The sequence below is a fragment of the Aquarana catesbeiana genome, linkage group LG04 (assembly GCF_042186555.1).
Source record: "Aquarana catesbeiana isolate 2022-GZ linkage group LG04, ASM4218655v1, whole genome shotgun sequence".
Taxonomy (NCBI): domain Eukaryota; kingdom Metazoa; phylum Chordata; class Amphibia; order Anura; family Ranidae; genus Aquarana; species Aquarana catesbeiana.
Genome location: NC_133327.1, coordinates 344,175,899 through 344,192,404, shown reverse-complemented (window position 1 = coordinate 344,192,404; position 16,506 = coordinate 344,175,899). Strand labels below are relative to the sequence as shown.

At 45.4% G+C, this 16,506-nt stretch overlaps 1 protein-coding gene across 1 annotated transcript in view; it reads right to left on the bottom strand.

Annotated features, from left to right (window-relative positions):
• Nucleotides 1-16,506, bottom strand: part of MANEA (mannosidase endo-alpha) — a 64,254-nt gene that overhangs the window by 25,355 nt on the left and 22,393 nt on the right. The window contains exon 2 of the mRNA XM_073626957.1: nt 4,995-5,540. Within this exon, the coding sequence (XP_073483058.1) occupies nt 4,995-5,514 (520 nt within the window). The 5' untranslated portion in view covers nt 5,515-5,540. The remainder of the gene's footprint in view (nt 1-4,994; nt 5,541-16,506) is intronic.

Genomic DNA, 16,506 nt, shown 5'->3' with positions numbered 1-16,506 from the left:
CATGAGACCGTAGGTCCTTCCTGAAAGGCAGTCTCCCAGAAAAACGTTACCCAGACGACCTGGACCCATCCGAAACCAATAAGATGACCAAAATTACCGCAGTCCTGATCCTGCCAAAAGGCCACAGCAAAGGCTGGAAATAATGCTGGTAGGTTAATTGGCTTCTGTCTAAATTGTCCCTAGTATGTATGAATGCGAGTTAGGGACCTTAGATTGTAAGCTCCTTGGGGGTAGGGACTGATGTGAATGTACAATGTATATGTAAAGCGCTGCGTAAATTGACGGCGCTATATCAGTACCTGAAATAAATAAAATCAATAAATAAAAAAATAAATAAGGAAAGTCATAGAGTAAACGTGGGTCACTAGAGATGCCAGAAGATCCCCTGACCTTGCCCGAAACCTTGGTACCGTCCTGTTGAGCCAAGATGCAAAAACAGAACCACCTCAGGCGTGCCCCGGTGGAGACCAATACGATGAAACGCGGCCCAGTGAAGGCCCCCCCTGGCCCCCAACCAACTGAGGTATCCGATTTACAATATTCCACTCCTAGAAAGCATATGTCAGAAAAGGCCGGACCGAGACGCTCTGCCCACTGGAGGATACTGGCAACAGTCAGGGCTGCTAACAGCTTATTTTGGCATGCCCTGGCGAAGGACATACGCAACCGCCGTTGCCTTTGCCCAAATGGTTCCATACCGGGAGCCTCCGAAGTCGATCCTTTCATGATCCAAAACTAGTCTGTTCGCATGAAGTTCCAAGATATCACTCGGTAGTCTGGATTTCACCAACGTCCAACAACCCTGAGTAGAGCTCAGTTCTAGGACCTCTCCCCACCCGGGCAGACCGGCATTGGTGGTCACCCTATTCAAAACAAGGGGAGAAAAGATTACCTCACCGTTAACTCCGGAGAGCGAAGCCACCAGACTAGGGAAAACTCTGGATTCCTGACTCAGCCAAATCAGACTGTCCAAAGACCCTGGGTATTTGTCCAATTATGCCAGAATCTCCCCTAAGGGAGCTTGTATGGCACTATGCAAATGGAATAGCCTCAAAAAAAAAAAAAAAAAAAAAAAAAAAAAAAAAAAAAAAAAATGATAACATCGGACCCAACACCCACATGCAGATCTGAAAAAAGGAGCCCACCTGCCAGACAGTAAATGAAAAACAAAACGCAATGTGCAACTTCCGAAGTATTGTCCGGGAGAAGCAACACTCTGTCCAGAGCTGAAGCCGGGTCAGGCTCAGATAATCCAACGATCAGGCAGGGCCAAGCAGACATCTGATAGTATAGACTCCAATTGAGATCAGTCAAGGTCTGTATAAGAATTACGGTGCTCCTCGGAGAAGTCGAGGAATCTGAGAAGAAGATCGTCCAGGCAGCCCAGGATCGCAAAACCCCCACCGCCGTAACCACGCCAGATCCGGGGCCAACACCTTATAAACACTCGAGGAGCGGCGGCCAGACCCGAAGGGGCAACACCCCTCGCTCATAATGCTCCGCACCCACAGCAAAAACCAAAGGGAGTGCTGGAAACGGGTACACAACAGAATGCGCAAGTGGTAGTCGTGATGTCGATAGAAGTTAGAAAGTCCCCATGACTGCAACAGAGCTTGCACAGCCTCTCGCAGAGAACAGCCAGCAGTCTGGCGACAAACGCCCTTGGAAGCAGAAAACGTCCTTGGAGGAACACAACCCGAAAACTCTTGTAACCGGACAAGATCAAGACGCGACATGCCACCATCCCAAAATACATGTCTCAGCACCACTGAGGAAACAGAGCTCAGCAACCAGAGAAACTGCGGCCAAGCGACCTAGAGGTCAACTGTAGCACCTGGACCAACAGGTCCGCCACCGCAGCAAAGACAGGGGGGCCCTGCTCCCCCTCCAGGTATGTTCGCTGGCCTTTAGAAACCAGAGATTCTTATATTGGAACCATGGTTGCCTTACGCAGCCTAGAGATAGGGGGGGCCACTACTGCTGGAATATCCCACTACTGAAGGAGGGACTCCCCAAAGGGGTACCTTACAGCAAGTGTTCTTGAAAACACCAAAGACACTTTGGACACTCTCCATCCTCATGGACAATTTTGTTCGAATAAGAGGAGGAAGGGAATGCGTTCGCCGCGCAAAACCGTTTACCCAAAGGGATACCGGCCCTCCGCCGCAGTCACCGCTGCACCATCTTGAAAAGGTTCCCGCACAGATACAAGAAGTGTGAAAAAAACAGTGCCCCTCAACCAAGGCCCCGCTCCACAGAACCGGAGCCCCTCACAGGAGCACAGACCTGGGTCCCCTCACAGGGAGGACAGACCCCGGGGACCCGCACAGAGGACACAAACCGGGGTCCCTCACAGGGGGCACAACAGTGGTCCCTCACAAGGACACAAACCCTCACAGGGGCAAAACACGTGACCCCTCACAGGGGCACCGACCGGAACCCCTCACACAGGGGCACAGACCGGAGCCCCTCACAGGAGACACAACCGTGGACCCCAACAGGAGACACAAAAACGTGGCCCCTCACAGGAGACACAAAAACGTGGCCCCTCACAGGAGACACAAAAACGTGGCCCCTCACAGGAGACACAAAAACGTGGCCCCTCACAGGAGACACAAAAACGTGGCCCCTCACAGGAGACACAAAAACGTGGCCCCTCACGGGAGACACAAAAACGTGGCCCCTCACAGGAGACACAAAAACGTGGCCTCTCACAGGAGACACAAAAACGTGGCCCCCTCAGGGGGCACAAACCATGGCCCATGAGCACAAACCGTGGCCCCTCACAGAGGCACAAACAGTGGCCCCTCACCTAAGGGCCAAAGACCTCCGCAGCGCCACCCCTAGGAAAGGGGGGCCGCCACGGGGCCTAGCAGGCCACCGAAGCCGCAGCCTAAATTTTTTGGCCGCCTGCCGCGACCACAGTAGCCCGCAAAAGCCTCGGCCTAAATTTTTGGTTGCCTGCTACGAGCATGCGGCCTGCGGGGGGACCTTGGGCTAAATTTTTGGACGCCCGGGGGGGGGGGACCGGGCGGACTCTGAGCCATGGCGATAACTCGGCCGGAAGGGTGCAAATCTGCAGCCTAAATTTTTTCCCACCAGCCGCGAGTGGGGCCCAGCTGGTAGGCCACAAAGCTGCGGCCTAAATTAGCCCCAGGACCACCGAACACCCTCCTTACAGGCCTCACCCCAGATACACCCCCCCAATCTAAAAACCCGAAGGTGGAAAACAGGGCTGTTGTCCCAAAAAGTCCCTAGGCCAGAAGCCTGGACCTCACCAGGGTAAGGGGGGGACAGAGGAAGGGGGTGAAGGAGAACCCCGGAGGGACTGACCACCCCAGGGAGTACCCGCACCCCCATCTCTCCAGGGAAGGAGAGGTGGGGGACCCCTTACCCCACTCCAGTGAAGTGCGCGGGTAACACTCCCAGACAGATCCTCCTCGCCTGGGGGGGTGGAGGAGAACCTCGGAAGGACCGAACACCCCAGGGAGTACCCACTCCCCCAGCTCTCCAGGGAAGGAGAGGCGGGGGACCTCTTACTTACCGCTCCAGCGAAGTGCGCGGGCAACGCTCCCAGACAGATCCATCTCCCGCCTAGTCGGAGTGGCTGTCGGCCATTACGACACTGTGATCCAGACAGCAGTAGCCCGGTCATATGTGTCCCTGAGAGATTCAATCTCGCCGGCTGCCCTGGTCGAGAATGGGCTTTTCACGGCCGACCCAGCGCGGAGCTAAGGTCTGCGCGTGCTCGATGGCCAGGCTGGGGAGACTACCAGGATCTATATTATCCAGCCTGTCACCCAGCCCAGCAGTTGATTGCAGATCCTCACAGGAAAAAAAAAGAAATGAAACAAAAATCCAAAGAACCACAGGTCCCAACAGGGAGCCAGGTCCTTACTCCTGACTAGGCAGAAAAAACTGAGTACCTAGAACAGGCCGGGGTTTATATACTGACTGAAGGACGGCCCATGGGCATAGCCAGGTGCTCGTTTGCTTTTTTGTTCTGCCTAGTCCTACTCCTAATAAAGGCAATATAACCCTATCGTTATGAAGACTGTGTCTGTCAATGAATGAATAAGAAAGCTACTTTCCAAGTCCTATTGGACATCGCAAAACATGCACCCCCTGCACCTGACTTGCCGATCTTAAATCTCAACATAGACTCCATACCACAGCCCATCAGATATGTGACAACACACATCCTGTTAGTTGCAAGAATGAGCATAACGAGATTGTGTAAAACAGACAGGACACCTTCCGTTGCACACACACTTGACATTACAATTATTAAATAACAATGGCCTCCAGCAGAGGTTTTCTAGCTAAAGAAAAGAGAGCATGGTTACCGTGGGAACAGTGTTCTGGAGCAGCGAAGTTCCTATAACATAGTAGAACTTACCCATAGTTTGGTCATGGTTCAGCAATAGGTCAGGTTCAAGAATTCTTGTAATGTCTAAAATATATGTTATACAAAAGACACAAGATACTGCCCTCTCCCAGGTAACAAAAGAGGTCCCATTGGGGGTGTGGGAACCACAATTTCATGGTCAACATATATTTGTATCTAAAGTATAAGCTTTACCTCAGAATATTCTGTTAGTTTAATACATAAAGCATATATTTAAGTATTAAACTGTTTCCGATGCCTTGTATAACGACGTACAACGTATACATTATTTTCTCCTGGTTCTGTTATGAAACAATAAAAACGTATTGATGGAAAAAAAATTGTCACGTGTGACCTTGTCCAAACATCTAAATTTTCAATTCCTTTACAGGTTTGTGAACATTTACATACACAGATTGTTCAGAATAGCAATAGCAGCACTATCATTATTTGGGTGTTGGTGTTCTGGCCAATTAAAAGCATTTTATCAAGTCTAAACACTGGAGCAAACATAGTATTTTAGCATAAGGGAGTCGCAACAATAATCAACAGTTACAGTAGCGAGAGGGCATAACCCAGTTGTGTAATATGTTTTAAAAAGCTTTACCTATCGCAGCTGATTGCATTTGCTTCATATGGGCTTCCAAAGCAGAAGGATCCTTGGAACTGTATGGTCCAAGTTCTGGATAAAAATTAGCTCCAATATCTTCAGGTGGATTGTGTTTTCCAGTGGGGTAATTACCAGCGATTTTAGCATCCCAGTGTTTCAGTAGTTTGTGATTCCAGTGAATGTATTTACCATCAAACTGAGGGTTTCCATACCACGTATAATAAAAAACATGAAGGTTATAATTAGGAGCTGGTAGGATTTCCATCTTTATATTGGCAGGCTTCTGGGACTCAAGCATGTCAGCTTGAGTTTTGTGCTCTGACTGAACATTGAGTTTTACACCATTTTTCTCATGACGAGCTGTGACTTTCTGAAGTTCAGGTAAAAGACCTAATGCAAAAGGGCTTCCAAATGCAGCTGTTTCAGGCCTCAACGATTTCAAGGCCAGCATAAGACTACAGACAATAAAAAAGACAATCCCTAACGTGATGCATGTTCTTCTGCGAAATCTTGTCATGATGACATAGCTCCATTAATTTTATGCTGCAAGAGAGAAAACACAGTTAATGAAGATTACACATAGTCAAGTCACCAGCAAAGCGTAATAAATGGTAGTTGTAACGCCATTATGATGAGGTGGTGCTTTCATCCAGTTTAAAAGGAGATTAGTCGACATAAAAGGCCTGTAACTAAAAACAGATCATTTATCTCTTGGTATAAAACACGGTAGGTGATGGCAAGGTTTTATTTATACACATTCAAAAGGGAGAAAATGTATTTGTTGTTTTTTTATGGATCACTGGAAAACACAGCAACTTCAAAAGATAGATAACTGTGTGAGACAAAGAAAAAAAAAAGTTTAGGGTATAGACCAAAGATTATTGGAGAAAAATACAAAAAGCTTAACTAGACAAAAAGGTCTAAAAGCATTTTCCTGACGCCTTCATGGCAGCACACACTGGGTTGTGACTCCGCCTCCACAACCTGACAGGATTGGTCTAGCTATAAAAGTTGAAGAGAGAGATCCCCACCATTCTCTTTTTTATCCTCACCTGACAAGATGGATGGACATCGCAGAGCCTCTTACCGCATCACCCCAGCAGGTTCAAGCCTCTCCTGTTTGGAAGTCCCTCCTGAACAGTCTCTAAAGGAGCTTCTATGGAGGGAACCCCACTCTGGTGGTCTCAGGGGCAGCTGCACCGATTAGCTGGCACATAGTAAGCTTTAAAGAAGCTTCAAGTATTGCAGTGGTCTCCACTTTTACTTTCATTTTCATTCTCTTGCAGTCATCTTTCACCCCTTCTATTATTTTCCTGTAGGTTATTCTTCTGGAACCTGTAGTCCCACAGCGCTCGGGGCATCTATCATGGCCGCCGCGCATCTCGTCCCGCATTGCGCATGCGCGGTAGACAGAGATAGGGGACATTTTAACCTTTTTCCAGCTTCCAAGATGGCGCCGGAGTCATCGCGACGCTTCTGCGCATGCAAACACTCTGGTTTTGAAAAAAAGAAAGAAGAAATCAAGTTTTGTATTCTGCTCATTCTTTCAGCTACTTTTCTGCCATCCTTGGTCAATATCCCTCCTAGGACCTGGTAAGTGCTTTTAAATCCTCACTTGGCTCACCATTACAGGTTTTTTCTTTATTAAAAAAAAAAAAAAAAAAAATTTTTGTATAAAGAATATGTATATTTGTCTACTTCTTTAAGCCCTTCCAGACTTCTTCTGTTCCTGCCTGCCTTCTTCCTCTCTGCTCATGGAGACCACTGCCCATGCAGACCACCCACGGCCGATAAGATAACGGGCTGTCCGCAGTCAGTGGTAAGTATTGAAGAGAGAGAAAAAAAAGAGCATATCTTCTGACAAGACTCCTTCTGACAGCCCTTCTAGGTCTAAATCAAGACGCAAAGAAAGGTCAAGCCATACCTCAAGCAGAAGATCCCGCAGAAGCCGATCACGCTCCTCATCCCATCACAGGCACTCATGCCGTAGTCATTCTCGCCGTGGTCACTCACGCCACAGCCGCTCTCGACGTAGTCGATCGCGTCATGGAAGATCATCTTCATCACGTCACGGACGAAGCCAGCACACCCGTCCCGCAGCTAATGCCTGCTGGGTATGTGGCGCCACAGCTTTGACAGATAAATTAGCATGTCGCACATGCTTCAATGAAGCCACGAAGGAAAGAGAAATCGGACGTCAGAGAAGTAATCAAACTAATTCGGGAATCAGTGAGAGAATCCATAATGGAGTCAACTACACCCCTGCCGACCAGGTCAGACCCAGGTACTTCCGTGGCTCCTCCTCGCTCAGCAATCGAGGTAGGGACAGAACCAGAATCCCCTTCAGAGAACGAGGATCCAGAAGTACCAACAGGTTTTAACTTCACTCTGGTCGAACCTTTTGCAAAATCTGTCAAGGAGGCCATAGGTTGGGAAGAATCTGAAGAAGCACCTCAGAAGACGCGGAAATATTTTCCAAACCTGAAGAGGGATCCAGAAACCTTCCCTTTCATTGAGGAGTTGAATGATTTAATCAAGGATGAATGGGAAAGATCCGACAAGAGGCCTAGCCTAAATAATAGACTAGCAAAAATGTATCCTTTAAAAGAACCTAAAGTCAACTCCTTAATTAACGCTCCAATTGTGGATGCCTCCTTGATGCGTCTGGCAAGACATGTCACCCTACCCATCGAAGACGCTGTCTCCTTCCGTGATGTTCTGGATCGGAAGATTGACCTAGAACTTAAAAAAGCCTACTCCACAGCAGGAGGCGCTTGTAGACCAGCAGTCACCACAGCAGCAGTTGGTAGAGCCATCTCGGGCTGGACTGTCAATATTGAGAAATCTCTCCAGGAGAAAGCAGACTTGGAGAAAGTAATCACGTCCCTACAGGAACTTAAATTAGCAGGCGATTTTATCGCGGAAGCCTCCGTGGACATTATTAGGTGCTCTGTCCGGGCAATGTTAGCCTCAGTGATGGCAAGGAGAGCTCTGTGGCTAAAACCCTGGGTAGCCGACGCAGCATCAAAAACAAATTGGTGCAAGATTCCCTATGATGGTTCCAATCTCTTCGGCTCCAAATTAGATGCAGCAATTTCTAAGGTGACGGGGGGAAAATCGGGCCTCATTCCCTCTGACAGGAGACCCAAGAGATCAAGGGGTCCTGCTTACAAAGGTAACCTTCCCAAGAGGTACAGAGAGGCCAAAACCTACAGACCGGGTAAAGAGTTTAAAAGGAACTGGAGGAACATACAGTAATCCTTCCTGAGGATGCGAAAAACCAAGGCCACCCCTTCTAGCGAACAGCAGAAGTCCTTTTGAAGGTACGCCCGCCCATCCTCCGAGGGTTGGTGCCAGACTCAAGAAATTCACACAAATATGGTCAGAGAACATCAGGGACCCTTGGACCATTTCTACGATCAAGTTCGGTCACAAATGGAGATTCCTGAACAGGATTCCCAGGAACCACTTTCTTCCAACCAAACTCCCGTCTTCTCCAGCCAAGAGAGGGATCTTTCTGAAATACATAACGGAATTAAAACAAAAGCAGGCAATTTTGGAGGTTCCGCTGTGTCAAAGAGGCAGAGGATTCTACTCCCCTCTTTTTTTGGTAAAAAAGAAAACGGGGGATTTACGGCCAGTGCTGGACTTAAAGAGACTAAAAAAAACATCAAGTTGGAATCCTTCAAGATGGAAAGCCTACAGTCCATACTATTAGCAGTGAATCTAGAAGATTGGATGCTGTCCGTAGACTTATCAGACGCCTAACTTCACATTCCAATACATCCTGCCTTTCAAAAATTTCTCCACTTTTCAATCAACCATCATCACTTCCAGTTCCAGTGCCTACCCTTCGGCATCTCGTCAGCTCCCAGGACCTTCACCAAAGTTCTTCTGCCCCTCATTGCATACCTCAGAGAGAGAGGTCTAAGAGTACACCATTATCTGGACGATATACTTCTTCTAGCATAAAGTCGCCAGATCTTGATACATCACCGAGAGATCTATCAACCCTGCAGGTTTTCGGTTGGCTAGTGAACTGGCAGAAAAGCAAGCTTCAGCCCACTCAGAAGATGTTTTTTCTAGGAGCAGAACTAGACACCATCCAGAACAGAGTACAGCTCCCTCAGGAGAAAATCAGGCCCCTGATCCAGAAAATTCAGAGATTAATCTCAGTTACACACTTTCCAGCCAGAGTATATATGAGTGTCCTGGGTTCCATGTCTGCAACTCTGCCCATGATCCAGTGGTCCCAATGGCACACAAGAATCTTACAGAATTCCTTTCTGAGGCAGTGGAATGGAGTATCAATGCTTCAGAAAATCTACATACACAGGTGTGTGAAGCAATCGATGTGGTGGTGGACACGATCCAGCAACCTCAAGAGGTACAAACCTATAGTCCCTCCTCAGCCAGATGTGGTCACTTCGGATGCCAGCCAGAAGGGATGGGGAGCGTATTACCAAAATCTAGCGGCCCAAGGGCAGTGGAAGTTTCAAGCTCATGGGGTAGTATCCAATGTACTAGAACTCAGAGCAGCCTTTCAGGCACTTCTGGCCTTCACTCCATACCTGGCGGGGAAAAACGTTGTGATCTAAATGGACAACAGAGTCACTGTAGCCTACATTCAGAGGCAAGGGGGTACGAGGAGTCGCACATTAATGCAGGAGGTGCGCCCCATCATGGAGTGGGCTCAAGTGCACCTAATAGACCTGAAAGAGGTAAACAAAGCAAAGAGGGTGTTTCACCGCTCAGGTGGACACAAACCCAGGTGTAAGATTGATGTAAGATTTCCAGGGTTGAAGAGTTCCAGGTGCTGGCTGAATGCTAAGTGGAACAGGCTTGAAATGAGAAGATCTGGATGCCGCACACCGGATGTAGTAGAAAACTTGACTTTATTAGAAAGATGGGATCATCAAAAATACAAGACCATCATGCAGAAAGTACAGGATTAGCTATTCCTGTACTTTCTGCATGATGGTCTTGTATTTTTGATGATCCCATCTTTCTAATAAAGTCAAGTTTTCTACTACATCCGGTGTGCGGCATCCAGATCTTCTCATTTCAAGCCAGACCTGAAAGAGGTGTATGTCCCAGCAGCTCAGAACATGCTGGCCGACTATTTGAGCAGGGAACTTCTCTCAAACAACGAGTAGTCATTGAGCCAACAGGCCTTTTCCCTTCTTTCAAGAACTTGGGGAATACCAAAGATCGACCTAGCAGCTATGCCTACGAACACCAAATGTCAGAGATTTCTGTCAAGAGCAGCCTTCCCATCGGCCGAGGGAACGGATTGTCTGACTCATCCGTGGAATTTCAAGCTGGGTTATATTTTTCCACCAGTACCCTTAATCGCGAGGTTCCTGTCCAGGCTTCTAAAATCATCGGCCACAGTAATATCTATAATTCCTTTTTGGCCGAGGAGGCCTTGGTTCACAACCCTACTACAACTCAGCCTGCAGCAACCGCTTCCTCTCCCAGTAACATCGGACCTCCTGTCCTGTCCCAGGGTCAATTCCTACACCCAGCTCCAGAAAAGTTACACTTGACAGCATGGAAGTTGAAAGGACTCAGCTGCTAGAGCAGGGATGCTCGCAGGAGGTCATTTCTACTCTTTTACAGGCTAGGAGAAGCACCACCAACAAGACATACTCACAAGTCTGGAATAGATTTTGTTCACTGGCCCAACAAAAAAATTGGAACCCAGTATCACCGGAGCCACCGCAAGTTCTGGAATTCCTTCAGTTGGGTATTACTAAAGGATTAAGCTCAAGTACCCTTAAAGTCCAGGTTTCTGCCCTTTCGGCTAAAACAGGCATTAGATGGGCCCTACACCCTCTGGTGATTCAGTTTATGAAGGCTTGCTTCACATTTCCGGCATGGGATCTCTCTACAGTACTTGATGCATTATCAAAACCTCCTTTATTTCCGGTTGAGTCAATTTCACTCTGGAACCTGACTTTAAAGTTAACCTTCCTTATCGCCATTACATCTGCGAGGAGAGTTTCAGAACTTAGAGCACTACTGATATCAGAACCATACCTAGTTCTCTATCCCGTGGTATTGAGTGGTATTGAGACCCTCGGAGCATTTCACTCCCAAGGTATCATCTTCTTTTCATTATAATCAAGATATCACCCTTCCATCCTTTACTAACGACCAGGGCGAGCCTCATGCATTGGATGTAAAAACTATCATTACCAGCTATTTGGAAACTACAGCTTCCTTCAGAAAGACGGATACTCTTCTCATAATCCCTCACGGTCCTAAGAAGGGTCATCCAGCAACTTCTCGAACAATCGCATCCTGGCTGGTCAACACAATAAAGAAGGCATACTCTTCTCAGCAGCTAGTTATCCCGGAAGGCATCAGAGCACACTCAACTAGGGCAGTGGCAACTTCATGGGCAGCATACTGCAGGGTTTCACCGGAAACAATCTGTAAAGCAGCGACCCGGTTAATCGAGACATACATTTACTTCTCACTACAAAATTGACTCTGCTCAACTAACAACAGCGGACTTTGGCAGATCCATTATTAGAGCCAACTCCACAGCTCTTTAGAATAATAAAACTTTAATTGCACCCTCCCGACTGGCGAGTTATTTCCCAGTGTGTGCTGCCATGAAGGCGTCAGGAAAATGGAAAATTGTATACTCACCTTTCCGTAATTTTCCTTTCCTGATGCATCTTCATGGCAGAACACAGATTCCCACCCCGTTCTTAGATGATATATACAGAGAATGGTGGGGATCTCTCTCTTCAACTTTTATAGCTAGATAAATCCTGTGAGATTGTGGAGGCAGAGTCACAACCCAGTGTGTGTTGCCATGAAGATGCGTCAGGAAAGGAAAATTACGGAAAGGTGAGTATACAATTTTCCATTTTAAATGCTTTTAAGAAGATGGTCGTTTTTGCTAAGGCTTTAACAAAAATACCTTTGTCCACTAAAGCATTTTATACTTTCAACTGGTCTATATTAGAGGTCTTCAAACTTTTCAGTTTTGAAACTTCAGCTTCTAGGAGCAGACTAAAACCCTACATTTTTCCTGCATTTTTACCTTGCAAGAAAAATGTTGCCTTTAAATCCTATGAGACTTTTCACAAAACCGCACCCATTGAAATGAATGGAAAACACATCAAAATCGCAGTAAAAACACACAGCGTTTTGCATTTTTGAGTCACATGTCCATTTTCACAGGTGCAGGCAACCAAGAAAAAGCGCAGGAAATGCATTTGAAACATAGCAAACTTGTGTTTTTACCACAATTTTGCTACAGAGAAGCATGAAAGGGCCCTAACTGCTGGTCTCCAGCTTTTTTTTTTTTTTTTTTTTTTTTTTTTTATTAAGAGGAACTGCACAGGAAAAAAAAAATTAAAAAAGGGGATCTGTCACAGGGTCTCTTACATCCACCAGCTTTGTGATGTCATCATGGAGGCGTGGAAGGACTCCAGTGGCAACCTGTGAAGCTCTTGTGAACTCCATGCCCAAGAGGGTTAAGGCCGGAAGGCATCAGAGCACACTCAACTAGGGCAGTGGCAACTTCATGGGCAGCATACTGCAGGGTTTCACCGGAAACAATCTGTAAAGCAGCGACCCGGTTAATCGAGACATACATTTACTTCTCACTACAAAATTGACTCTGCTCAACTAACAACAGCGGACTTTGGCAGATCCATTATTAGAGCCAACTCCACAGCTCTTTAGAATAATAAAACTTTAATTGCACCCTCCCGACTGGCGAGTTATTTCCCAGTGTGTGCTGCCATGAAGGCGTCAGGAAAATGGAAAATTGTATACTCACCTTTCCGTAATTTTCCTTTCCTGATGCATCTTCATGGCAGAACACAGATTCCCACCCCGTTCTTAGATGATATATACAGAGAATGGTGGGGATCTCTCTCTTCAACTTTTATAGCTAGATAAATCCTGTGAGATTGTGGAGGCAGAGTCACAACCCAGTGTGTGTTGCCATGAAGATGCGTCAGGAAAGGAAAATTACGGAAAGGTGAGTATACAATTTTCCATTTTAAATGCTTTTAAGAAGATGGTCGTTTTTGCTAAGGCTTTAACAAAAATACCTTTGTCCACTAAAGCATTTTATACTTTCAACTGGTCTATATTAGAGGTCTTCAAACTTTTCAGTTTTGAAACTTCAGCTTCTAGGAGCAGACTAAAACCCTACATTTTTCCTGCATTTTTACCTTGCAAGAAAAATGTTGCCTTTAAATCCTATGAGACTTTTCACAAAACCGCACCCATTGAAATGAATGGAAAACACATCAAAATCGCAGTAAAAACACACAGCGTTTTGCATTTTTGAGTCACATGTCCATTTTCACAGGTGCAGGCAACCAAGAAAAAGCGCAGGAAATGCATTTGAAACATAGCAAACTTGTGTTTTTACCACAATTTTGCTACAGAGAAGCATGAAAGGGCCCTAACTGCTGGTCTCCAGCTTTTTTTTTTTTTTTTTTTTTTTTTTTTTATTAAGAGGAACTGCACAGGAAAAAAAAAATTAAAAAAGGGGATCTGTCACAGGGTCTCTTACATCCACCAGCTTTGTGATGTCATCATGGAGGCGTGGAAGGACTCCAGTGGCAACCTGTGAAGCTCTTGTGAACTCCATGCCCAAGAGGGTTAAGGCAGTGCTGGAAAATAATGGTGGCCACACAAAATATTGACACTTTGGGCCCAATTTGGACATTTTCACTTAGGGGTGTACTCATTTTTGTTGCCAGCAGTTTAGACATTAATGGCTGTGTGTTGAGTTATTTTGAGAGGACAGCAAATTTACAGTTATACAAGCGGTACACTCACTACTTTACATTGTAGCAAAGTGTAATTTTTTCAGCGTTGTTACATGAAAAGATATAATAAAATATTTACGAAAATGTGAGGTGCGTACTCACTTTTGTGATATACCGTAAATGGACCGTCTACCAAACACGGCCTAATCCACCAATATAAATTGGGGTTTGGTGGTATGTGTTAGAAAAGTTTTAAATGTTTATTGTGTGACTATTAGAAAAACTATTAGAAAAACAATAACCCTGAGACTTTTCTTAAGATGCCTTCTGAGCACATTGTTGTATTAACTTGCTATATCGTTTGCTTTAACTAACTCCATAGTAAGTTGTAGGATGATTATGCTTAACCATATATGGTAGAACAAGAATTTACAGGACATACTAATTAGCAAAATAAAGTACCATTTTGTACCAGGCACGCTATCTGTGTTTCCTCAGCCAATAGAAGCGTTATAGCTATATTATTGTAGGTATTAGGAGGGGGGGTGTACATCTCTTTGTATGATTCTTACTGCATCTTTTGGCCTGTAAGCATCATCCATTTGTGTGACACATCTGAAATAAATTGTCTGCTTTTCAATACATCTGGAGTTCGACTGATCACAAGAGGAGAGTAATCCTAACATTTTTGGTCCTCCGAGCCGGAACCAATAAGTGCATTTCGGGTCAGATGGTCCCAACAAAAACTTCGGTGAGTATTGGACCTCAAAGCTCACTGAGAATTAAAAGTCCCCTCACTCAACGTTAGTAGTGAAATAGGGGCGGGGGCCTGAGACCCAGATCCACTGTCTGGTTTCCAACTTCGTGATCCAGTCCTCCTGGTGTTTGAGAGGTAAGATAATTTAACTTATTCTTAATTCTCTCTAAGAGTCTTTTCTTCTCTTTATGTTTGATTCTGGTTTAATGTGTTGTAATTGCCGACACTGGTATTGATTGTATAATATCTTAATAATCCAGTGTGCGAAGACAGACACTTGGGAGCGTTGTCTAAGGTAAAAAATTGCGTTACCCGCTGTCCAGGACAGATAAAAAAAAGGATTTGAGGTATACCGAACGTCAGAGGGTGAATGCCTGACGTCGTCGGAGGTGGATTGCCCGACGATGTAAGCGCTTAAGTGATCTAGAAAGATCACAAGACTAACTTTCTTCTGTGTGTTTGGTTTCTCCTTTCTCATGTTTAACCTTTCTGTTGATGCTGTAACCTTATTGAAAAGAAAAAAAAAAAAAACACAACAACAGTACTGCAGAGACAAGTTAATTATTTTTTGATTCTCCCTATAGTGTGGGGAGTGATGATATTTTTACACTTCTTGTATTCCTATTGTTGCCGAGGGTCACTATCTCAGTGTTTTATAGGTAAATGAGAGACCTGACTGGCGTTGACAATGGGGAATAGTCTCTGTAAAAGAATGTTTTGTGCCTGCTTATGAGGCTGCTGTGTTCCTGATGTGCCAAGTGGGAGACTGGAACTCCTCTTTAGGGACACAGGGCTATAGGGAAGTTTGGATTCAATAGTAAACTAACTGTAAAAGTGTCAGGATTTGATGGATAAATTTAAATTGTTAGGACCCAAAGATTAAAAAAGGTATGGGTTGATAATAGGAGTTTAAATAACCAGCAAAAAATCTTTCTTCACATCTCATGTTCTGTGTGCCTGTAAAACTCGTGTTGTAGCCTGCTTGCCTATCAGTGACAGATTGGGAGCTGGCAGAGAAGCAGGAAAATTTGCAGAAGCTTAAAGAGATACTTGGTTTAATTGTCTTATGGCTTCACTCTGCAAGGCAGCCAACACCTTGCTAGCCGATGTATTAAGCAGATAAATATGTAAAATACCAGGTGACATTGCACTATATGGCCCATGGGGATTGGACCGGAGCCGGCGTCTTGGATTACTGCACCGTCTCAGGTACCACTGGACAACATTGTCTGGGAGACTGTGCTACATCTGGCCCGCCTGCTCGGGGACAACCCTCAGTCGGACTCATAGGAACCAAACAGTTGGAGCTGCAACTTCAGGTAAAGGTGATCCAATAGCCATATCACGGATGGGTCTAGCAAAAGAATTAGACCAGACACAAGTGTGATCTAAATGTTTAACAAATATTTGAGAAGCAGAAAAAAAGTATGGCTGAGTAAAAAAAATAAATAAATACGTGTGAGAAATCATCACAGGGAGATTAAAGCCTGCAGTTTCTCACCCCCTCCCCTTGTGTGAATCTCCTGTATTATAGGAGGGAGTGAATTGCTCCTTCGTTTCAAATTCCTGTGTGAGAGATTGTGTCTGTTAAAAAAAGTTAACTCTTGACCAGCTATGACAATACAGAAGGGTTATATTGTAAATATTGAAACTGAGCATAAAAAAAAAAAAAAAAGGTACACTGATAACACTAGGGTGCTTTATTATTTTAGCATGCCATGGTGTTAAAGGAAGCACATGGCAGAAATTGTTGATGATTTTGAGGAGGTGGATGGGAAACATGAAGGTGGATTACATTGTAGAGTGAACAGAATTTTGTGGAGTTGTCAAGTGGCTTGATGAATGTGAGAAAAGGAAAGGCTGAGAATGTTTTGATTACTTTAAATGTGTCCAGTCCAGAGACAGTATGTTACTGGTTGCTAATTTTACTGCCATAAGGAAATAGGGATTTCAATGGGCTTTGCTAAGAGAAGTGTGCCGTAGTTTTGAAGCCCAGAGAGAG